At 38.9% G+C, this 24,993-nt stretch overlaps 6 protein-coding genes across 7 annotated transcripts; 2 read left to right on the plus strand and 4 right to left on the minus strand.

Moving 5' to 3' along the window:
* The first annotated feature begins 5,921 nt into the window (after positions 1–5,921).
* On the plus strand, positions 5,922–7,388 carry LOC120015157 (transcription factor MYB44-like). Its single transcript, XM_038867386.1, has one exon. The coding sequence runs from the start codon at positions 6,060–6,062 to the stop codon at positions 7,011–7,013; it is 954 nt and encodes a 317-aa protein (XP_038723314.1). The 5' UTR covers positions 5,922–6,059; the 3' UTR covers positions 7,014–7,388.
* Positions 7,389–9,199: 1,811 nt separating this feature from the next.
* LOC120015124 (probable cadmium/zinc-transporting ATPase HMA1, chloroplastic) lies at positions 9,200–12,866 on the minus strand. The gene is made up of 3 exons (XM_038867348.1): positions 12,741–12,866; positions 10,923–11,444; positions 9,200–10,065 (listed from the first exon to the last, which is right to left on the minus strand). Exons 1-3 carry the CDS (start codon positions 12,864–12,866, stop codon positions 10,033–10,035), a joined length of 681 nt encoding a protein of 226 aa, XP_038723276.1. The 3' UTR covers positions 9,200–10,032.
* A 1,781-nt stretch (positions 12,867–14,647) lies between these two features.
* Positions 14,648–16,416, plus strand: LOC120014287 (UDP-glycosyltransferase 84B2-like). Its single transcript, XM_038866202.1, has one exon. The coding sequence runs from the start codon at positions 14,740–14,742 to the stop codon at positions 16,165–16,167; it is 1,428 nt and encodes a 475-aa protein (XP_038722130.1). The 5' UTR covers positions 14,648–14,739; the 3' UTR covers positions 16,168–16,416.
* Positions 16,389–18,336, minus strand: LOC120014286 (cytochrome P450 81E8-like). The gene is made up of 2 exons (XM_038866201.1): positions 17,340–18,336; positions 16,389–17,102 (listed from the first exon to the last, which is right to left on the minus strand). The coding sequence occupies exons 1-2, from the start codon at positions 18,252–18,254 to the stop codon at positions 16,494–16,496; spliced, it is 1,524 nt and encodes a 507-aa protein (XP_038722129.1). The 5' UTR covers positions 18,255–18,336; the 3' UTR covers positions 16,389–16,493.
* Positions 18,337–18,685: 349 nt separating this feature from the next.
* Positions 18,686–21,171, minus strand: LOC120014284 (cytochrome P450 81E8-like). Of its 2 annotated transcripts, none has more exons than XM_038866199.1 (2): positions 20,203–21,171; positions 18,686–19,451 (listed from the first exon to the last, which is right to left on the minus strand). In XM_038866199.1, the coding sequence occupies exons 1-2, from the start codon at positions 21,106–21,108 to the stop codon at positions 18,822–18,824; spliced, it is 1,536 nt and encodes a 511-aa protein (XP_038722127.1). In that variant the 5' UTR covers positions 21,109–21,171; the 3' UTR covers positions 18,686–18,821. The 2 variants fall into 2 exon arrangements, with proteins under 2 accessions (XP_038722127.1, XP_038722128.1); XM_038866200.1 differs by having other exon boundaries at positions 18,686–19,430; positions 20,203–21,151.
* Positions 21,172–22,635: 1,464 nt separating this feature from the next.
* Positions 22,636–24,209, minus strand: LOC120015125 (cytochrome P450 81E8-like). The gene is made up of 2 exons (XM_038867349.1): positions 23,325–24,209; positions 22,636–23,250 (listed from the first exon to the last, which is right to left on the minus strand). The coding sequence occupies exons 1-2, from the start codon at positions 24,207–24,209 to the stop codon at positions 22,636–22,638; spliced, it is 1,500 nt and encodes a 499-aa protein (XP_038723277.1).
* Positions 24,210–24,993: the final 784 nt, after the last annotated feature.

The following is a 24,993-nucleotide window of genomic DNA, read 5'->3' on the forward strand; positions in this document are numbered from 1 at the left end:
CTTGTATTATCATTTATAATTCTGACGTGGAACCGCCTGAAATGCGACACGTGTGTATTTGTAACTTTCGTAACAACCGTCCTTTTTGTCCGTCCTTTTTGCACGGTGCCTAATATCGGCTCATTTTCCACGTGCCGACAAAGCCCATACAAATAATGTAGGAGGGAGGGAAGCTAGGCAGCACCGACTCGGATGCGGGGACACGGAATGCGGGTGCGGGGACACGGGGATTCGTAAATTATCAAAGAATCCAAGATGCGGGTGCGGGGGGACTCGACAAATAAAAAATATGTTCTTTATATATTAATCAAAGAAAAGGACAAGTCGTATTTTATTTTATCAAATTCTCTAAACAACTTCGTTCTCAAATATAAAATATTGTTCACAATGTATTAAATTATCGACATACGAATCTATGAATTTAAAGAAACAACTTCATCATCGCCATGAATTTAAAGAAACACTTTGTATTCTTTTGAAACTGTAGTGGCACGAAAACCCAACCCATTATTGTCTACTTTTAAAGCACCTCTTCTTAAACCGTGTGCCTTTAACCTTCTCTTTTGTTTTTTTATTTTTATTTTGGAGAAACTCCTTTAAACTTCTCTCTCCCCTTCTCTCTTCTGCTATTTTCTCCTTCTCTCTTCTGGTTTTTTTTTTCTCATTTATTAATTTTGAAAGTTCCAGACCGATTTCTTATTCTTAATTCAGTAGTGTTATGATTTGGGAAGCTTATGATTTGTACCTGGAGTACTTAATTTGCAGGTTATTGTAGTGATTGTCAACCTCTGTTATACTTTCTTTTCGACATATGAGTCGGTGCCGAACTCCGGCACGAGTCGGCGCTGAGTCTTCTTTTTTTTTTTTCCTATTTTGAAGGAGTGCGGGATTGCCGCGTCACATACGAATTTAGCCGAGTCGATGCCGCTCCCGTGTCCACGCCGAACTCAGTGCGAGTGCGAGACCAAATTTGACGTGTCAGTGCTGCCTAGGAGGGAAGTGAAGGTCAAGTTGGACGGTGAATTTTGGGCCTCATGTTATTTTGTTATCTGGCATAATCTTCCTGCAAGTTTGTAGTAATAGAATTAATTAGTATGCAATTAGAGCTTGATATACACTTGATCTATAGACAATACGACTCACCATTTTTTATCATGAAAATTTTATTAAAACGTTTGGAAAGAGGACATTCTACACGTGTCCACTTGTTAGCTTTCGCATAACGGAGTTCGTAAGTGCGGGGAATGTCAAGACTTGTAGTCTCACATCAGATTGACATAACTCAATTAAGTGATATATAAGTAAAGGTTCAACTTCTCTCATACAAATAACGCGTTTTCTGAAACTAAGTACTTTGAAGATCAATCACGCATATGACCTCAGAAAACAAATTCGTGTGGGGATTTGAACCACAACAAACAATATCCAAGGGGGGGGAGCCAATGTAATCCCAGAGCCCACCCTCAATTTTTGAAAAAAATTCATTAAATATACCTAAATTTCAATATAAATCCATTTCTTTTAATACAAAATAAGCCCTAATAAGTCTAACTCTCCACAAGCTCTAATAAACCCAACTCTCCATAAGTCCTAATAAGCCAATGTCTTTCCCCTAAACTTCATATGAGATATCAGACTAAATCAAGAGAACTTGCCCTGTTGTCTCCTTTTGATTTTCTTCAAATTCATCAATCGATTCTCAAGTACATTGTTCTATTGGCCTTCTTCAAAGCTGGAGGTGAGAGATCTCTCCTTATCTCTGTGTATCTTTGAATTTTGAATTGTTACTATAATATTTATAGTCGACTTGTAAGCTTTCAAAGGTCTTATTCATACATTCTCTGAACTAGCTTTAGACTAGACAAAAGAATATGAGTATGCAGCTGAAGAAAAGAGCACTAATAGTTGCGTTTTTGGAGTTGAAAATTAAATTGTAAGACTTTATCATCATATTAATATGGATATATTTGGACTACTTTTTGTTGGATATTTGTAAATAGCTTTAAAAAAAATTCGGGACCCATCAACCTTTTCACTCTCTCCTATAGACCAAGTCCCCTCTCATAACATTTCCTAGATCCGCCATTGACAATATCACTTCTAATTGTTTGGGTTCTTAACAGTAAACAATGCCAACACTTTGTTTAGTGCATCAAGAAACTATAGGAGATAAACCCTTAAATAATCAACCGAATTTCCATGTCATTTTAAATAAGATAAAACACCATTCTTAGTTTTCCTTCTAGTTTGGGTTTTGTCTTGAGGAATGCTATAATTGAGCATATATAATTGGCATAACATATGTCAAGGGCATCCAATAATGAAAAAGCAATCACGAATTCAAGATACATACTACCCTAGTGCTTCCAACGTGGTCTGTGTTATATATATTGTTTTCTTAACCATGAGTCGACGAACCGACCAAGTCTCTAACTCGCTCAAATAATCTTTTAATAATATATAGTAATATTTACTTTAATTGTAGGATCTGCCCCTAGATATTTGTGCGAGGAAACCTCCCAGATCATTCGTTCACACGTGAAATACACACAATTATTCACTAAACCGTACCCTCTAGGTACACTTGACCGTATATAAAGGACTCCCCAATTACTTTAATGACCTTGTATTAGTTTATACAGGTAGGGTCATATCGGTCAATCCGTAGAAGATAGTGCCGCATAAGAAGATACATGTCGAACCTGTGTCTCCAATAGGTGAGGCGGGAGCACGTGACAAGGTCTCAGGAGCACATGCGAAGGATAAAAACCCAAAAGTTAAATAAAGATTTTAAAGAAGGGTCTGGATGGGTAGTCTGACAGCTGTTCCCATTTCAACGGTTACGAAAGCTGGAAGTACGATTCTCCGTATCTCCACCTTCCCTTTGGTTGCTTTAAAATATCTCTCATTAATAAGCCACAACATATCTATACACACATTCATGAATGAGGCATGGAGGGTAAATTGTGTCAAAGTGCCGTGACCAAGAGAAAAAAGGCGCACGGACGATTAATTAAGCATGGCTTTGTTTAATAATGGTTTCTCTCAATTTGTTAATATTGCAGATAAAAAATGTAGGTTTGGTTGGGTTCTTCGGTGGGTTGAGTAGTTTTCTGGATTGAAGTGTTAGTAGTTGAGGAGTTTTCTATTGTTGGATCAAACACCTATTTTACTTATTCTTATTTGTCAATGAATTTAGTTTTTTATTCCTTAAAAAAACACATGATGTTAATCAATACACTAAATAATTTGCATCTATAATTTTTTTAAAATTTATTAAAAATTAATTAAGCTCTAATTGAGCCTATTGCTGGCCCTCCAGTAGATGGCCTACTGCAGGACCCCCAAACTCAAGTGTTAGTTAAGTATTTTTTACCATGCGGGGGTGATTTTGATGTCATTAATTTTAACTCTAATAAATTGAAATTGAGTGATAAAAAAATTATAAATATTTTGTACTTGTTTATCCATGTAAGAAAAGTATTATGTTTTGGCATCTAAAAGCTAACGTCTTTTGAAAAACAGAAAAAAATAAAATAAAGAAAAAGCAGAGAACTGTGTAAATGACAGTTGGCCAGTTGGTTATGTCCCTTTCCCAATGTTTTTTTTTTATTCTTCCCCCAAACAAAAGAAATGTTTCTTTCTTCATTGTTTCTTTAATGTTTCAGGTCATACTTCCTTGCAAATTCAGGTTAGATTCCTCAAAACTTTTTAAACTCTATCCAAAATCAAAACCGTTGTAAATTTAACTCCAAATTGAGGATATTTTTTGCTCTTAACTAAGGGTCTGGATGGATTTATTTTTCGTAAGTCCTTATCATTGATTCTTAAATGCAGAAAACTCATTTTATGTGAAAGGTGTAATGTTTTTACTTATATATCATTCGTTTGAATTATGTTATTTTGATGTGGGATATTAGTCTTGACAATTTCTCGTATTTGTTGGTTGAGTTACGTTAGACCTAACCAGTAAACAGACAGAGGGGCACGTCTAAATGGACCAAGTGTTTGTTTTAATATCATATTGAAAATTCAAGCTCAAACACATTAAAAATATCGTCCGCTCTGAACCACGGGCCCGCATGAATTCATGATCTCCATTAGGCTTATATTTATAAAATGCATCCTTAAGTGAGAGATGCAATACATTTATTGATCTTGACACCAACCAAAAATTCATCAATTAATTAAAAAGAAAAGTTTAGTAAATCACTATTTAGCTACATTGGCTATTGGCAGAGTCAAGCTTGGTCTTTTAAAAAATGAACATATACACCAGAAAAAAAAAAATTAAGATATTTTAGGCTACAACCGACTGTACAGACAGTCAAAGTTGCAAAAGATCACAAAAAATAAGTTGGAAATCAATACAAATACGGTTTGCCCCACCTTCACACCAAACGGCAGGGGCATTAGGTAGTAGGTACGATGTACCAGTAACAGGAACGGATTCGGGTCTCTGCACCATATCTTCTTCGCTTATTATTATTCACCGTACACACTCATCCCCTCCTCTTTAGCTCTTTTTGTTCAATTAATATGATATTAAATTATTAATCACCTCCACTTGATTTTTGTTAATTCTGTTAATTCAGTTTAAAAAAAAAAACTTTAATCAGGAAGGTTAGAGGAAGGTACGTGGCATGGGATTTGAATACTGGGTTACCGGCTCCGTACCAGTAAAGCTGGAGGAGAGAGGGACCGTTAGTGTTAGGGTTATGGTTGTTTGAGAAAACGAATGGATGACCGACATGTGTCAGGGGGAGATTGAGGCTGTTACGGAGAGAGAGAGGGTGAGGGAGGTGAATGGGGGAGATGGTGGTGGTGGCAGGTTTACAGGCTGGAATGGACAGTATAGCAGTAATGATTCGCCCTCTGATTCGGCGACCACTCTTGTCGTTTTGCTCCAGCTCAGCGGTTCCGTGCGGCCGTCCTTTTCTCTTTTCTTTTCTTTTTTGAAAAAATTAAGAAGGTTTTTTTTAAAAAACCGGGAAATTAATGCTCCACAGCCTGGCATACCTAGCCAGTCAAACTCAGGCTCCTATAAACGTCCTTACCCAACAACAACATCTATCCATCTTTATCTCTTCGATATTTATTTGTTTAATATTTGGCCTAATATTTGTGGTTCAAGAACAGTGAACTTACTTTGGATGGGGACCGCAATTCCAAATTTCTTGAATTCCTCTAATTTTTATCTAAAACCATGTTAAATTTAAATGTCTTATTAAATAATTTAGGTGTTTATAAAAACAGATGGTAGATGAACTCAAATGAGGTTTATCCAAAAAATATAAATTTTTAATTGTGTAATTTTTTTTTATGATTTTATGTAAATATAATCTTAGTAGTCATTAATAAAACATATTTCAATCATCCGTATATCATTTTATCAGAAAAATATAGTGATTTAATATGATTTTGAAGAAGAAAATTAAGCGAATTTATTACCTACCAAAACTAGTAAATGAGTCGTTAGTTGAACGACAATTACGTCGTATGTAAAAGATTGACCTACTTATTAGGACGTGTGTTTGAGTCCCGACCGCTCCCCAAACCTTTAATTTCAAAAAAATAAATAAATTTAACTGTTCATATTTAAAAAAGCGAAAAAAAATGGAAATTGAAATTACCATTGATGGCCCGCTCCACTCTGAGGACTTGGCTTTGAAATCGTGAAACTGACGCTCCTGAGAGAGTGAGTTTTGAAAAGGAAAATGATTAAAAGAGAAAGCAGAGAGAGGTTATTAAGAGAGAGTGACCTATGTAAATCAGTGCAACTGAGATGTGACGCGTGTCTGTTAGCCAGCTGTATCGCAATTCCAACCGCTTGCCTGGAAGAAGCGGTGTCCATAACGTCTCCACCGGCTCAATCGGTTACCCCTTCTACTCCTCTATATACATCTCTCCCCATCTCTCCCTCTTATAAAATCTCCCTCACACACAGAGCAAGGCGTCCTGGTCTTCCTCCCTCTATCGTATCACTAATCGTAAACTGGAAAAAATCTAACCAGAAAGACTGGTTCATTGTATGATCTGAATCTCTCATATCCGTTTTAATGGCAGCTTCTAGAAAGGAAATGGATCGGATCAAGGGTCCATGGAGCCCAGAAGAGGACGACGCCTTACAGAGGCTGGTGGAGAAGCACGGCGCGAGAAACTGGTCTCTTATCAGCAAGTCGATTCCCGGCCGGTCAGGCAAGTCGTGCAGGCTGCGGTGGTGCAACCAGCTCTCACCTCAGGTCGAGCACCGGGCCTTCACTGCGGAGGAGGACGAGACTATAATCCGAACCCACGCTCGATTCGGTAACAAGTGGGCCACCATCGCTCGCCTTCTTAATGGCCGCACCGATAACGCGATCAAGAACCACTGGAACTCGACTCTAAAGCGCAAGTGTGGTTCGATGATGGAAGGTGATAACTACTGTAATAGTGAGGGGTATGAAGTTAATTTGAACAACTGCCAACCTTTGAAGCGATCGGTGAGTGCGGGTTCCGGTGGTGTGCCTGTCTCCACTGGTCTGTATATGAATCCTGGGAGTCCATCTGGATCCGATGTGAGCGATTCTAGCGTTCATGTCTTGTCATCTTCTCATATATACAGACCGGTGGCTAGAACCGGCGGTATCTTGCCTCCTGTGGAGACGACGTCGTCGTCTAATAACAATGATCCACCTACCTCACTGAGTTTATCACTTCCCGGTGCCGATTCAAATGAGATTTCAAATCGCGCTACTTCAGAGCCAATTCAGACTCAAACTCATGTGGCTAACACTAATACCACTGCACCGCTGGTCACGGTGATGAAACCTTGTCTAGCACCACATCCGGCGGCGGGGATGGGGTTTGCGGGGTTGAGTACGGAGTTGATGGCGGTGATGCAGGAGATGATAAGGAGGGAGGTTAGGAGTTACATGATGGAGCAGAGTGGTGGAATGTGCATGCAAGCTGCTGCTGGAGAGGGATTTAGGAATGCAGCGGTGAATCGGGTTGGAGTAAACAAGATCGATTAATGAGTCCGAGTCAACTGAGTTGAGAAGAGTTAACTGAACAGTGTTAATGAGAATTAGAGGGAGAGAGGAAACTGAGCTGTTGTTTCACCCTTTGTTTATTTTGGCTTTAGCGTCGTAGAGAATAATTTTGGGTTCGTGTACAGAGAGATGGACAGATGAGGTAAGAACAGCCCCAACTGGGACTGAGTTGGATCTACAGAAGAAGATGTCACGAGTCATGACCATGGGAAAAAGATCCAGAAAACGCCTTTTGTGACCTTGTTATTCAGTTTTAGGGAACTAGACATGGCATTATGAGAAACAAATTGAACCTACAAAGTTCGCAAAAAGTGAATTAAAATTTCAATTCCAGGCCTCATGGTGCTTTTGTTTCTTTTTTTTTTGTTTGTTCCTCGGATGGTTTGAGAAAACACGTTTCACGTCTGTGGCCCTGTGCCCCTGAATTACAAGACTAATTATCTTAAACCATCAACGGTATATGGCCATCTTGCCTGGTCAATTGGCCTTTCTTCTCGTGCAAGTTCATTTGAAAATCTAAAAATCTTAGTCGGTGAAAAGTTGGTTGTTGAGAAGTTAAAAGGAGATAAGGCACGGATGGTAAGGCCATAACAGGCAGCAGTTGGCAGTTAGAGAATTATGTATTTGTTTCGTTTGTCTTCTGTCCTCCCATTAATTGAACCGTCTCTTGTTTTGTGAGTCTTCAACGACTAATTGAGTCCACTGTTTTTGAATCTAGTTTGAGAAGTATGACTTGCTCACATTAATAACCAACCATATAACTAATTCTCAGGGAAGTTGGAATAATCAACCATTATCTAAACCCAAAAAAGAAAAATAAACCGCATAACTGTTTCTGAGGGGAAGTCGGGGACAAATGGAAAGCAGCAGAGTAGCCAGTAGCGGCCATCTAACCAAAGAGTATAAAACAATTATAACATTAGTCCTGCAGAAGCATAATGCCCTTAGTAATGTTCTGATACCATCTGTGATTCCAACCAGTGAATCAGTACAACATCGAGGACCCAAAACCATAACAGCAATTATAGCAGTCCTACTATGTTAATTGCATATTTCAGAAGAGCAACCTTCAATAGTCCAACCTCAAGCATGAGCAAACAAAACATGCCTGGCTCACAAAAATGTGTTTTAAGACAATATGGAAGTACTACATGTCTACATACTTTAAAGAAGAAATTTACTTCGGCATATATAGTCTGCAGCAATAATAATTAGAGAAGAACATCATATGAATGGATAAAGTCCACATAATGCCAATTACATTCAAGCAAAATGTAAAGCTATAGAATCACAATTACAGCAGTAATTTCGTAGTCAAATCCCGAAAAGGAGTGCCTCCAATGTTAGCTAAACCGGCTAACAACTAATAGAAGGAAAATTAAACAAAATATGCTACATTTGGAGGCACAAGCACAAATTCATTCATATATAGATGGTGCCGCAAATATATGAATGAGTTTTGTTTTGTAATGTTTTGTTTCTTTTTCTTCTTCTTTATGTGCCTAAAAAAAACCCGACATGATAAGAGGAAGATGTTTAGATGACTTGTACCTTTCTTGCACAAGAATGACGTCCTCTTGTTCATCTTACCTAAATTGCTGAAGAATGGCCACTCGAAAAGAATTGGCCCAACAAGGAAAGCAATACCGACAGATAAAGCAACCACCACCTTGCTGTAGTGCCCACCAAATTCATCTAGCCACCTCTGAATCTTCGGTTTATTCATTTGTGCTTCTTCAGTTAATTGCATGATTCTGCTGAGCGTTGATTCTTTCAAGTCTTTTTTGCCTGATCCAATTTTAGAAAGGAAATTCAGTGGAAGCAGCCAAAATAAGAATAAAAATTACTCTCAAAACATCCAGGATATTACCTACATAGCACAGAAACTTGGCAAACACATTTGAATGTTTTTCATACCAAAAATTCCAAAAGAGACTAATTTCTATGGAAAGAAAAGGAATGGCAATCTATCCACGCATATACCTTTTAGAATATAACTACAAAAATCAGCATACCTTTATAATCATTCTCCCATCCAGATTCCTTGCACCACCTGGAACCCTATCTCCGACTTTTGCCTCGAAGGGATTGACTTCCTCAGTTAACTGTTCAGTGGTGATTGTTGCACTACCTTGAAAAACTTCACAATCGACAGGAACAACCTAAGAACATAGCAACGACAAGCAAAAAGTTAGTTCTTCACAATATAAGGCAGGCAAAATCATTTAACTTGTCGGTTCAATTCATTAGCTGAGTGTGTTTCTTTACACGAGTTTGTAGATGTTCATTCCACCAAAATAAATGCGGGGTACTCCATAATAAGTAATAGGATGGTTTTTTGCGCTCTAAAGTACTTGTTATGAACGCAAGTTTATTGAAAAACAACACTCCTACACAAGGTTCCCGTAGTGGGCAGGGTCAGGGACAAACAAGATGTACACAAACCTTATCCCTACATAATATGTGGAGAGATTGTTTCAAAGAATTAAATCTGTGACCTTTAGGTTGCATCCCGGCCACATGTTCGCCCGTAATGCAAGTTTATACTCACCTCAAAAACAGCATTAAGAATAAAAGGAGCAGGTTTGTTCCCTTGAATCTAAATCTGGATATGAGTACTCAACAAATCTTTAAGTTCGTTAACTTGGCCTCCATTGATTGTGAATTTTCGAACAGGAAATTCAGAAAGGTAATGACTCGAAGAAACAATTGCAGAAAACTATGATACTTCACTTCTTGCAACAGTAATTCCATGAAAATACTAGAAATAAAGTCAACATAAATAATGAAGAGTTAACAAACACCATAGCAATTATTGTGCATGAGAAAAAATTTAACAAACTGTCACTAGACTCACTACAGACCTCACCAGCTCCAACAAAAATATAGGAGTCCACTTTTATGTTATGCACAGGGACACTCTGGCATGACCAATTGGAGATATTTGGGAGTTTATCACCATTCACATTCAAAACAAGGGCAGAATCTGGATAGTTCTCTTTCAACTCTTCAACGCTGGTAAAAATTTCTTCAGCTGCAGTGAATGATCAACAGAGATGAGACACAATGTATCAAAATAATTAGTTTAACAGTCTATAAAGAATTTGTTAACAATCACAGTCCCAGAACCTATGGTCATTGAAGCATTTAAAATAATTGCAGAAAAAGAAGAAATCAAGTTCTCCACCTTCCAAAGTAAGGAATAGCTATGAAATTCCCACGTTCAAAACAGCGTTCAACCAAATTTTTTTTGCATATATACATATACACAATACACTCAGGTACACATATAGCATTACAAGGTGGAGTGGCATATAGACCAACTCAGAAAGACACGCGAGATTATACAGATGTAGTAAGTTCGTCAACAAAAATCGGTTTCCAATTACTGATAGTTGGCTATTTTTGGTACTAGTGCTAACTCCTCTCCTTAATCAACAGACCCTATCTCTTCTCATAACACATACAATGGTACACATCAAGAATATAAGCATGATACATAAGTTTTCAAATCATATTGATCAACCAGCTTATAAAATTCACAATTTCACATGTTGCGGCCAGAAACAACTGAAAATTTTCCTGGAGTCCATTCTGATCTGTACAACTCCGAAGTATAATCCAAAGTAGCACTATGAAATTCAGTATCAATCTATCAACTCAGACCTATCAGAATAATAAAAATTAGTTTGCTAGCTGCGCAACGGGGTTCTCCCATTGAGCCATAATTTCAGGCAAATGACAATTAAGCATGCTACTACGGCATACAACATATTTGAATTGAAGGAGAAACTGATAAGGCACAAATTAAACAGAAGATCCAGATCAATGTAAATTAAAAATGTTTACGTCCAGCTTTAGTAAGAACATTGTGTGAGGATTTTGTTTTACCCCAACTAGAGGAAAAGTAACCAGAATGAAAGCGTTTTGTACGGGCTTTACAGCGTGCTTTGGCAGCAAGTAAGGGCAAGCAGCTGCAGCGAAAAACAAAGCGGCAGCGCGGCAGCGCAGCAGCAAGTGCTCCCTTAAGAAATTCGCCAAGTCCATCCACCCAATCGCTTTCGCAAATTTAACAACAACTCTCTTCGGGCCACTAAGTTCAGCTCCGTCGTTAGAGTAGTGGTTGTGATGATCGTGATTGTGCTCATGATGGTGGTGGTTATGCTCGCGGTCGCGGTGATGCTGATCGTAATTTCCGCGCTGATAATCAGTGACCTCGGGTACGCAGTGGAGGATACGGTGACGGAGAGTGGGGGATTTGGGAAGAGGAGAATGATTTGGTGCGTAGAACCGAAGAGGGAATGGTTTGGTGGAGAATAAACTTGGACGAGTTGGTTCTTCGTCGTCGTTTTGAGGAATTGAACCAAGGGAATTTGTCGAGTCCAATCCCGTTACGCATCGCAGTTTCCATAGCTAAATGAGTGGCGCACACCGTGAAATCATTGGGCCAACAGGCCCAATCCATATAATGCTATGTAAGTATGTAGGCGGTATTGGTCGGCTTAGGCCCGGCCCGTGCCCTTAAATTATTGGTATTTCAATGTTCGAAAATTATTATTTTTTCCCACAGAATTCTTCAATGTTCATTGTTGGCGGTGCTTTAATGGAGCTGTTGAAGTCATTTGACCAACACAGTTCTCCTTGGAGAGAGAGGTCAGCGGATTTGATTTGTAATCCAATTTCATTCAAACCCCAAACCATAGTCAGCTTCCATCGCCGCCAGCCAGTCTAAGCAGAAGTGTTTTTCAACGGAAAAGATTTCACTGATCGCTTCTTTTTTTTATTATAAATTTCATAGACTTCAAAGTCAGGATGAAAGAATCACTAGAACAGTTATTGGGAGTGTGAATTGAAGATTCAAGGGCGAGAATTGCGTTTCAAAGTGGTATCCAGTTCTTTTACGACTTATCAAGTCCATCATTCACATTGTGTTCATGCGCAAAAAATGGTCATTTTAAGATAAATGATAATGTGCGCCCTTAAGTTAGTCACTGGATAAGAATTAAAAAGATGCATTGGAATTTAAAAAATATACGTATTTTAAGTTAAAAAAATTATATGAGAGAGTGTTCATCACACATGATATACTGTGATTTTGCTTTAGTCAATCCTTAACATATGTTCTTAGGAGTTAAAGACACGCATTATCAATACCTTTATTTTAATCTCACATATATTTAAAGGTTGCAAAATGAAGATGCAGCATTGTCCGCAAAAGATAGTACCCACATTCTACATTAAATAAAGGTAGGATCCAGTATTGATTTTTGCTGGCCCAGCAAAATGTGACCATTGGAAGTGCTATGAAGCGATGACAAGTCAAAGGCGACCCACATTCCACATTAAGTATTAAAATGAAGTAGTTATGTTTTTCTATTAATATAAATAATTATAGACTTCTACCACTTCACATATAGTTGGTTTATAGCCGACAACGACATTATACTAATTTTAATACGTTTAAATTCAGGCTTTCATACCATGCAAATTGAAAAAACACAAATGAGAGATAAAACATGTTCATTAAAAATCAATCATAAACTACAAGTTGGAACAAAAGAATGTTCAATGGCACAATCTGTATTAAAGAACAATTGAATGACCAAATTAGAGCGTACAAGAAATACTTCCAAAAACTATTATATCAAGATACATAAAAGAATATGTATTGAGAAGAACATGGTGAATATTGCAGCTAGTGTCCCTGACCGGGGCTTGGTCCGGAATCCTTAACCCCTCCGAGGGTTTTCTTGCTGTCAGTATACTTGTGTCCGACGCCGGGACTTGGGCCTGATTGCTTGATTGATCCCAGAGACCATTCATCAAAGAAACCATGAACTATCACTCTACCAGCAGGGTTTTCCGATTTCATGATATTGAAGGGTCGGGCGTCAATTTCAACAGATACGGAGATAATCAGCAACAGAAGAATGAAAAAGAAGTTGCAGAGAGATCTGAATTGGCTTGCCGTCATATTGGGTATTTGGGTTTGATTTGTTGCTAATAGAATGTGAAAAATGGCAAAAACTAAGCTTGCTTGGTGGAGAAATGAAGGAATGTGTATGTGATTTGCAACATAGGGAAGTCGGGGTGAGCTATTTATAATAACAAGATATTGACCATCGCAGGTCCAAGTATTGGACTACAATACTCAGGAACGAACCTGGGAGTTTCTTGTTGAAAGTTGTAGTACTCGTGGTGAAGGAAAGTTCTTTTGGCAGCTTGAAGACCAACGACTATGCAATGTTGTTGAATTCCAATAGATTGGGTCATCAGTCTGATCATTAATTTCAATGGCGGCAACCATTCAAAGAGGGCATGCCTTGCAGATGTTCGATTGATTGCCAAAGAGACACACACTACACGATCTTGTATTATTTATTTTGTTTTATTTTTCAACATTGATACTATGTAGATAATTTGAGATTCTCAAAGAAATTTCTCACTGATTTCTCAGAGCATCCACAATGGGATGATTTTGGAGTATTTGAGATGATACTTTCTTGATAAGTTAAGTGTTAGATGTTCACAATGGGTATAATAGAGTGTATTTCAAGTACTTGAAATGTAACTTTTTTGATAAGTATAGCGCTACATGCACACAATGGATTAAAAATGACACTTGAAAATTTAGTTGTGGAAAAATGATACTTGAGAGTTGGAGTATATATATAGTTGATGAATAGTGAAGAGAGAGGTGATGAAAAGGAAGAGAGAGGTGATGAAAAGAAAGAGAGAGAAGATGAAAATGAAGAGAGAGAAAATAGAGAAAATGAATGTAGAGTGTTGGAATGTATGGAGTGTTGATGAGTAGTATTTATTGTGGGATCCACTCATCCAATTAAATTGTGCCACATAGGAGAGAGGAGAAGAGAAAGAATAGTTTTGAAGTGCTAGATATTTAGTTTACTACTATGATGCTCTGATAAATGGATCAAAACACCCCCTCAGAAGAACCGCCACGAGTGACTGTTTAATTTCTTCGCTGCCTCCTTCAATTCCAGTGATTTTCATTCTGATTCCCTTTCTCTCCAGATCCATCAGTTATTCCATGATATGATGATGCACCTTTCAATCTCATCCTTGCCCCAACCTTAAGAACATCACCTAAAAACTCAGCAACAGTTAACGCATGGACAGTTACGTAATCTAGTCAGGTGACGTATAAATGGTCAAGTTTCAGTTTCGGCAGTCGCACCGACCATTCAAATTAAAGACTTTTATATAGGCTTGCTTCGTTTTATTGGTGTACTAGTAACATGTACATTTTTTTTATAAGGAAATTGTAGCATGTGCTTCTCGAGTAGTTTTTTCGTCTATGTATTGTGGAGGGATATTTTAATACAGGTGTTTTATTCTAAAAAAAGCATGTGCTTGTAAGCTATTTGAGAAAGTCAATTATTACACAACTCCTCCCACCAACTTTTTTTTCTTTTTGTTTTTCCTTTCTTATTCATATTCAATTAAAAATATTTCCAAATTATCGCTAGGGGTTGGTTGGACAATAAAGGTAATTTGGATTATTACAAGTCATTGCAAGCAAAATATTTCCTTAAAATCCATTTTCCAGTTGGATCCAGACAATATCTAGCTCACTAAACATAAATGAAAAAAAAATCATTGGAACTATATAATTCTAACAAGTTTCATGCAATTGTAACGATAATTTCTTGCACAAAAAAAAAAAGAAAAAAGAAAAAACCCAACAATGGGGTTTGGTGAACAAGTTAATGTTCTAGTAGTGACATTAGCTCTTCAGGGACATATGAATCCCATGTTAAAGCTTTCGAAGCTTCTTGTCTCAAAGGGTCTTCACGTCACTCTTGTCACTACAGAGCTTGCTCGCCATCTCATGCTCAAATCCAACATCAATGGCGCATTCAACAACACACAACAGACCACCAATACAAATTCCCCTGCAATCAATCTTGAATTCTTCTCCGATGGCCTCAGCGAGGACTTCAATCGCGACAACAATCACGATATCTTCATGGAATTCCTTAGAACAAAAGGGTCAGAAAATCTCTCAAACCTCATCACCAATTTAACAACCAATGGTGGCAAGAAATTCTCTTGCATTATTTGCAATCCATTTATTCCTTGGGTGGCTGCTGTTGCTGCCAAACATGACATTCCTTGTGCAATGCTTTGGATCCAAGCTTCCGCCGTCTTTTCTATCTATTATCACTTCTTTAAGCATCCAAATTTGTTTCCAAAATCGCTCGATGACCCAAAAGAGACCGTAGAGTTGCCTGGATTGCCAATTCTAGAGGTACAAGATCTCCCTTCTTTTATCCTCCCTTCAGCACCCAAATCTTTCAATAAAATGGTTTCAGACATTTTTTCTAATGTGGACAAAATAAAGTGGGTATTGGGAAATTCATTCAATGAATTGGAGGAAGATGTGATTAATTCTCTGGCTTTAACCTCGAGTCCGATCCTCCCAATTGGTCCACTGGTTTCACCATTTCTGCTAGGAAATGAAGAGAAAATCTCAGGCAATATTGATATGTGGAGTGCTGAAGGTTCCTGTATAGAGTGGCTTGACAAGAAACCAACTTCATCAGTCATTTATATCTCCTTTGGTAGCATACTTGTGTTGTCACAACAACAAATAGACAGCATAGCTATTGCACTAAGAAACAGCAAGAAACCATTTTTGTGGGTGATTAAGCCACCCCAGAAAAACTCTGAGAAAAAATGTGGTGAACTGCCAATTGGGTTTCTAGAAGAAACCAAGGGGAGGGGACTAGTGGTGGCATGGAGTCCACAAGAGAAGGTTCTAATCCACAAAGCAGTGGCTTGCTTTATTACACATTGTGGGTGGAACTCAACATTAGAGACTGCTTCAGCAGGGGTGCCTGTTATTGCCTACCCTGAGTGGACTGATCAGCCAACTGATGCTAAGCTTTTGGTTGATGTTTTGAAAGTTGGTGTGAGGATGAGGAATGATAAAGATGGAGTCTTGAGCCAAAAAGAGGTGGAGAGGTGCATTATGGAGGTCACTGATGGTCCTAATGCAGAGAAAATTAGAAAGAGGGCATTGGAATTGAAGGAGGCAGCTAAGAAAGCAGTTGCTCCTGGTGGCTCTTCTGATAAGAATATTGATCAATTTATCAAGGAAATCAGTGTTTAAGACAATACAATTGTGCTGCCAGTTATGATAGGGTTGGTATTCCAATTGTCCCAACTATTAAGTGGTACGTATAATATTTCATATGTATCATGTGGGATATATGAAACTCACGAATGCACTTGAATCCCTTACGTCCAATTCAGTAACTGGGAGCCTGGGATAACTGGGATATTAATTGTTGGGATTTTTATCATTTTCATTGTACTATGTTTATGCTTCAATTAATAAGATTTTTTCCCATCAGTTTTATTTAGAGCAAAGCTCAATACACACATACCACATATATTGATATTATGCGCCCAAAGGCCCAAACAAGCTAAAAACAATTAGAGAAAAAGCTTGTTCATGATGGGCCGGGCTTTACACATGACTTCCAAGGGCTCGACCCTTGGCACGGTCACCCCTTTACCTTCAGACATGTCAACTAATTTCTCACTCACCCTTTTCCATTCAAAGCACTGAATCAATGACCCTAAAGTCAATCCAATAACACGTTGGGCCAGGCCCGATCCAGGACAGGCCCTTCTCCCAATCCCAAATGGTATGAGTTTAGCAGACTCAGTGTCCCCGTTCAAAAATCTCTCGGGCTTGAAATTTGATGGCTCATCCCAAAGTTCTGAGTCCCTGTGTACAACCCACGCGTTAACCATTAAAATAGTGTCACGTGGCACATAGTATCCTCCTAGTGTACAGTCATCTGATGATATGTGTGGGACTAGAAGCGGTGCCGTGGGATTCAGGCGCAGGGTCTCATATATAATGGCTTGAATGTAGTGTGCTTTTGAGACATCTGGCTCGTCGATCAAGTTTTCTTGGCCTAGTTGAGAGTCCATTTCTGCTCGAGCTTTATGCAAGATTTCTGGATGGTTAACCAAATGAGACATGATCCACTCTAACGTCACTGCTGACGTTTCAGTTCCTGCCAATAGCATGACCTGCGATGCATGATAAATTACAATCAACCTCAAAAAGCTAAACAGAGTCATTGTCCTTGACATAAATAGTAGAGGGGTCATGTATATGGGTGGGCTCGGCCTAATCCCATTCCCATCGTAATCTACACATGCGACATCCTATCTCCTCCATGATAAATGAAGGGGATAGGATGTATAAATGAAAGCATCAAGCGATTTGCAAATATTTTTGTAGTTAAGGAGAGAGATTCCACTAACCAGTACAAGCCCCTTTATAATCTGATCTGTATAATACTCTGGCTGTGATTCTTGCAATGAAAGTAGATGATCAATCATAGAATTCACACTCTCCGATCCTTCTCTTTTCCGTCTATGCTCATCAACCAATCCTTGTAGAAAAGCATCCGTCTTTCCAGCAAGTCTCTTCACTCTCTTCTCATAGTCCCCCCAATCAATCCACTTCAACATGGGAAAGAAATCACCTGGATACGACACTCCACCGTTCATTGTAGCCTCCCTCATTATCTCCCTAAAATTCCTCGCTTCCTCTTCGTTATCCACATTGTCACCGTAGTATCGCTTCCCTGAAACCATTCTCATTATAATATTAAACGTTAGTTCCGCAAACATCGATTTCAGCTCTACCTTGGCAAAATCATCACGAGTATCACTTGACAGCTTGACTAACAGCCGTCTGATCTCGTCCTTTCGGATGCTCAAGAACGAGTTGAGACGGTGATTGGAAAAGACCTCGATTGTGCAGATTCGGCGCAGGTTGCGCCAGTGGTCCCCGTACGAGGCCTGGGTGACGGTTGTGCTGTTGTAGTTAAAGTGCTTGGCCATGAGTAGTTTAGGTCGGTTGGCGAATACGATGTCGTTCTTAGTGAAGCATTCCTCCACGAGTGATAGTGATGACAAGACAACCACGCGGCGTGGACCGAACCATAAGGAGAAGATGGGGCCGTATTTTTGGGCGAATTTGTAGAGGATGTCGCGGTGCATGGGCGGTTTTAGGAGATGGAGGTGGCCAAGAATTGGGATTGAAGGTGGGCTTGGAGGGAGTAACTTGTTCTTATTCTTATGGCTTGTTGATCTTGAGAGGTGAAATTTGAGTGCAAGAAAGATGCAGATGAGAGAAATGGCAGTTGTGCAGTAGATAGTGTTGTCTTCCATGGTTTATGTCCTACCGATCGAACTTCTCACTGGCTTAATTGTGTAATTGCTTCATAAGCATTGTGTGTGTGTGTGTATATATATATATATATATATAAGGTGGGGATTGCCGGCCATGTCACTATGCTGGTGATGAGAAAGAGTTTGTATATATCTTTATTGGAGTGATTTGCTTTGCGTATTGTTATTTTAATGTATATATTAAGTCACTGCTTACATGTGTACTGCTGTCTGTATCAATATTGTTCCATCAATTGTTGTCTTGTACCTTTTGGAATAATGTAGGCATAAGGCATTATAATCACAAAATATATGCATGTGCATATTGACATGGATAGCATGACTTCTTTTCACGCGATAATGAAGTGCAATATTGATTATTTGTCAGTGTTCCCTCGACATTATTGAGTTATGATATCATTTGAGCTAGATTGATGAGTTATGATATCATCATATATGATAAGATCTTTTCCCATCAGTTTTATTTAGAGCAAAGCTCAATACATACATACCAGTGTACCACACATTGATATTATGCGCCCAAAGGCCCAAACAAGCTATAAACAATTAGAGAAAAAGCTTGTTCATGATGGGCCGAGCTTTACACATGACTTCCAAGGGCCCGACCCTAGGCACAGTCACCCCTTTACCTTCAGACATGTCAACTAATTTCTCACTCACCCTTTTCCATTCAAAGCACTGAATCAATGACCCTAAAGTCAGTCCAATAACACGTTGGGCCAGGCCCGACCCAGGACATGCCCTCCTCCCAAGCCCAAATGGTATGAGTTTAGCAGACTCAGTGTCCCCTTTCAAAAATCTCTCGGGCTTGAAACTTGATGGCTCATCCCAAAGTGTTGGGTCCCTGTGTATAACCCATGCATTGACCAATAAAATAGTGTCACGTGGCACATGGTATCCTCCTAGTGTACAATCATCTGATGATATGTGTGGGACTAAAAGCGGTGTCGCCGGATTCAGCCGAAGTGTCTCCAATATAATGGCTTGAATGTAGTGTGCTTTTGAGACATCTGGCTCTTCAATCAAGCTTTCTTGGCCTACTTGAGAGTCCATTTCTGCTCGAGCTTTATGCAAGACTTCTGGATGGTTAACCAAATTGGACATAGCCCACTCTAACGTCACTGCTGACGTTTCAGTTCCTGCCAATAGCATGACCTGCATGATAAATGAATCAACCTGAAAAGGCTAAACCGAATCATTCTCCTTAACATAAATGGGACGGGTCACTTATATGGGTAGGCCCAGCCTAATCCCATTCCCATCGTAAATTCATAATCCACCCAAACCATATAAATAGGACGGGTCATGTATATGGGTAGGCCCAGCCTAATCCCATTCCCATCGTAATCCACACAAATCCCTCCATGATTTGTGCGGATAACGATGGCTTGCATGAAATGACAACACGTGTCGGGCGGACATGCAAGCCCGAGATTACTACAGTAAGCGGATAAGAATCCTTCCCCACAATTTTAAGCATGGTATCTTACTTGGATAGGCAGCTTCACAATTCGTTTTAAGTTGTATAGTTGATAATTTGAATCAAATAGTTTGAGATGTGTCACATCACAACATTTTTTTTTTTAATTTTTAAAACTTGTCTAATTTTTTCATCACCATTAGATTAGATGTGAATCGTAAATTCTATAAAATTATGAAGCCCTCAAATTTGATTATCCCACATATATGCACGAGATTTTAAGTACATACGAATTCACTTGAATTATCTACGTCTAACTCAATAGTCGGCTCAATCTCTATATTTTTATATACTAGTGAAATTGCCTAGTTGAGATAAACTTTATCGCTCAACTGGTTCATTCAAACATAAAGTTCCCTTTTTTCTTGACAAAATAATGAATAAATGAAAGCATCAAAAGACAACTTGTAATTTTTTTTTGTAGTCAAGGAGAGAGATTCCACTAACCAGTACAAGACCCTTTATAATCTGATCTGTATAATACTCTGGCTGTGACTCTTGCAATGAAAGTAGATGATCAATCATAGAATTCACACTCTCCGAGCCTTCTCTTTTCCCTCTATGCTCATCAATCAATCCTTGTAGAAAAGCATCCGTCTTTCCAGCAAGTCTCTTCACTCTCTTCTCATAGTCCCCCCAATCAATCCACTTCAAAACGGGAAAGAAATCACCAGGATACGACACTCCACCGTACGTTGTAGCCTCCCTCATCATCTCCCTAAAATTCCTCGCTTCCTCGTCGTTATCCACATTGTCACCGTAGTATCTCTTCCCTGAAACCATTCTCATTATAATATTAAACGTCAGTTCCGCAAACATAGATTTTAGCTCTACCTTGGCAAAATCATCACGGGACAATAGCCGTCTGATCTCGTCCTTCCGGATGCTCAAGAACGTGTTGAGACGGTGATTGGAAAAGACCTCGATTGTGCAGATTCGGCGCAGGTTGCGCCAGTGGTCCCCGTACGGGGCCTGGGTGACGGTTGTGCTGTTGTAGCCAAGGTGCTTGGTCATGAGTAGTTTAGGTCGGTTGGCGAATACGATGTCGTTTTTAGTGAAGCATTCCTCCACGAGTGGTAGTGATGACAAGACAACCACGCGACGTGAACCGAACCATAAGGAGAAGATTGGGCCGTATTTTTGGGAGAGTTTGTAGAGGATGTTGCGGTGCATGGGCGGTTTTAGGAGATGGAGGTGGCCAAGAATTGGGACCGAAGGTGGGCTTGGAGGGAGCAACTTCTTCTTATTCTCATGGCTTGTTGATCTTGAGAGGTGAAATTTGAGTGCAAGAAAGATAAAGATAAGAGAAAAGGCAGCTGCGCAGTAGATAGTAATAATAGTATTGTCTTCCATGGCTTAATTGTTTGTAATTGCTTCATGAGCATTATGGATATATAAAAAAGGAGGCAATTGTGGGCCATGCCACTATGCCAGTGATGACAGAGTTGTATATATCTTTATAAGACTTAGGGATGTCCACAACATATCCGCAATCGAGAAATTGATCCGTAACTGAGAAATTGATCTGTAACTGTGATTATTCGATTTTCGGATATGGTTATGATTTTAGTAAATGTTCGTATATTTTTGCGATTATAGTTTTTTCAGTTACGGTTATGGTTATAATTGAAAAAACTGAACAATATTAATATATATTATATATATATCATATATATTAAATTTGATTATATATATATATATTTAAAAGTTACATATTGGAATATGAGACTATGGAAGATAAAGTAGTATTTGTAAACGAAAGCACTACACATCCATAATTTTGGTGTCCATAATTGTCCATAATCTAGGTGGCATGAGGAGAAGTGTGAATGATCATTTTGTATTAAATGGTCTCCCACGCTTCTCCTCATGCCACCTAGATTATGAACACATCATTTTGGATTTGTAAAACTCTGATTATATCTTCATAACAAATTATAAATTTAGATATCAATTAACCTAATCATTACACAAATTATAAATTAAGATTAATTAGTTGAAACTCATGGTGGATTTATCATTTTAAAATTCATATAAATTAAGATTGATTATTACTAAAGTGAAAGTGGGGAGACATCTTCAAATATGTTTCTCTTTTTTTTTTATGATATTATTTCTTTTTGTCTTGTAAATTTACTTTTGTTTAATTGTGATGAGATAATATATTTATTACCATTATTATAAATTTTTATTAAACTTTGTTAGATGGAGTTGGAGTCGATCATGAGCTATTTTCTCACTCGATTTGAGATATATTCATACTTTTCTCATTTCTTTAAAAACCGAAAACCGATCCGATCCGATCCGACAAATATGGTTATTTCGGTTTGGTTATCCGAATATATATGGTTCGATTATATATCCGACAAATATGGTTATTTTGGACATGTCGATTATGATTAAAAATCAAATCGAAAATCGAATGGACACTCCTAGACTTGTCCCAGTGATTAAGTCATTGCTTACGTATGTAATGCGGTCTGTGTCCAATGTTCCATCAATCATTCTTCCTTTTGGAATGATATATATATATATATAATCAACAAAATATTTGCATGTGCATATTGATATTTGATATATGGCTAGCATGACTTCTTTCGTCTTTTCTTTTTCTTTTTTTTTGATGGAGCATGACATCTTTTCAGGCGACTACGAAGTGCACTGATTAATTGTTACTGTTCCCTATACATTATTAAGTTATGACATCATTTGAGATTGATGGGTTCAGTATATGTATAAAGTGATTATAAAAAATATGAAAACGTCAAGGTTCATTCCACATTTCCACTCAACAAGTTGGCAAAAGAGGCAACGGTGACCCTATTCGTAGAAAAAGAAAGACCAACAAAAAATATTTCACAGACGGCTCGAACAATCTAACTAAAAAGGGACACCCCTAACTAAGGAAAACCTGGTCACATCAGTTCTTGCTTTGCAGAAAGCCTCCAATGGTGCAGCGTTATGCATGACACTAGCGTTTTCAGCTACTTTTTCTGCAACCACCTCCCATTCAAAACATTGAATTAATGTTCCTAAAGTTAGGCTCACTACCCTCTGGGCCATACCTGCTCCGGGACAAGATCTCCTTCCAAGCCCAAATGGCAGGAACTTGTAAGTTTCAGATTCACCGCTCTCGAATCTCTCGGGCTTAAAACTTAATGGATCAGTCCATAGATTTGGGTCCCTATGAATAGCCCATGCATTGACTAGTACTATTGTGTCACGCGGCACATTGTAACCACCAATGGAACAATCCTTTGATGCATTGTGTGGGACCAGAAGTGGGGCCGGTGGATTTAATCGAAGGGTCTCTGAAACAATGTTTTGTAGGTATGGTAGATTGGTCAGATCTGATTCTTCGATCAGACGGTCTTGACCAACTTGATCATCCAATTCAGCTCTAGCCTTCTTTAGTACTTCCGAATTGTTGACCAAGTTTGACATGGCTGACTCTAGTGTTTTTGCTGACGTGTCAGTCCCCGCAATTAGCATGATCTGCATATAATTTTGGTACTCAGAACTTCAGTTACACTAAAAAAAAAAAAATAAAACAAATTGTCTTCTTTTACCAGTATGAGGCCTTTAACGATCCGATCAGTGTAATACTCAGGCTGTTCCTCCTGTAACGAAAGAAGATGGCCAATCATGGTATTCATGCTCTCTGAACTCTCTCTCTTACTCCGATGTTCATCAATCAGTCCTTGCAACAATGAATCCATAGTTTTCGCAAGCCCTTTCACTTTCTTTTCAAATTTCCCTCCATTAATCAAGTTCAAAATTGGCAAGAAATCCTCCTTATTCGAAACTCCTCCCAACGACACAATCGTCGCAACTAACTCCCTGAACCGCCTCGACTCTTCTTCTTGGCTTTCAACTTCATCTCCGTCATACCGCTTTCCTGCAACCTCTCTCATAATGATATTGTAAGTGAGGTTCGAAAATAGTGTCCTCAGCTCCACTTTTTCGCCAGAGGCACATGAGAGTTTCTCGAGTAATCGCCTGATTTCGTCTCTTCGAACGCTTAAGAACATGTTGAGACGCTGCGTGGAGAAAATCTCGAGCGAGCCGATTTTGCGGATGTTGCGCCAATGGTCACCGTAAGGAGCGGAGACAATGGTGGAGTAATCGTAGCTTACGTGCTTGCCGAGGAGAAGACGAGGACGGTTGGCTAACACAATGTCGTTTTTGGTGAAGCATTCTTCAACTGCAGATGGTGAGGACACCACAACCACAAGGCGGGACCCGAACCTGAGAGAGATGATTGACCCGTATTTTTGAGAGAGCTTGTAGTATACGTTGTACATAGGGGGTTCTAGGAGGTGAAGGTGGCCGAGAATTGGAAGAGAAGGTGGACCTGGAGGAAGATTTTTGTGGGTTGTTTTGGATTGGTAGATTTTCAAGGCTAAAGCCAGGAAGAAGAGCGAAAGGGCTGTGTAAAGAACAGTGTATTCCATGGTAATTGGCTTTTGATTTCTAGTCTTTATGTTGATGTGTTTAAGTAGTTCAGATTGTGGTATTTATATAGCAGCACAGATCCTAGATTGCCCCGACTATTTCAAATGCTAAGACGGAAACACACGATCTCATAATATATCCAGAAGATTTCGTCATCTCTTTAGATATTTAATTGGCCTCCTTCAATGTAGTAGTTATCGACTTGCTCGTCGAGGCATATCCTATTTTGGGCCCTGAAATATGGTTTGTCGTTTGCCATACGCGCATACCAATCTTCATTGTTCGCCACGTTATTTTTATTACAATAAATGTTTTTGCAGTTGCATTTAAGAGGAGTTGGCTTTCATGCCGCCTCCGCCACCCCCCATAGCCCCTAATATTATTGTCTTTTGTGGATGAAGTCCAAGTATCCAACGTCTTCTACTTCGTCTCTTCGTTGCAGACTCCAGAAGTTCCATGGCTCTTGTGTCAGCGAGTGAAGAGAATATGACCACACAGTGTATCTAGGCAAGTATTGGGAAGATGGCTTCAACTTAGAATCTATGGTGAATACTCAAAGGGTTGCGAACGCCACATTTAATTTTTTTTTTTTGTAACTTGTTGAAGGAGTTTCTCTAGATATTTTAATTGATTTTATGGGCCGGGCGTTTTGAGGCCTGGCTACCTAGCAGAGATTTCATGACTCATGGATCGGTTCAACCAAAACAAAAAAAGGAAAGAAAAAGGGAGCTGTTATTTATACACAGGTGTGGATTCAATACACACAATTATTCAATCCACCCA

Source organism: Tripterygium wilfordii, chromosome 14 (assembly GCF_013401445.1).
Source record: "Tripterygium wilfordii isolate XIE 37 chromosome 14, ASM1340144v1, whole genome shotgun sequence".
Classification (NCBI taxonomy): domain Eukaryota; kingdom Viridiplantae; phylum Streptophyta; class Magnoliopsida; order Celastrales; family Celastraceae; genus Tripterygium; species Tripterygium wilfordii.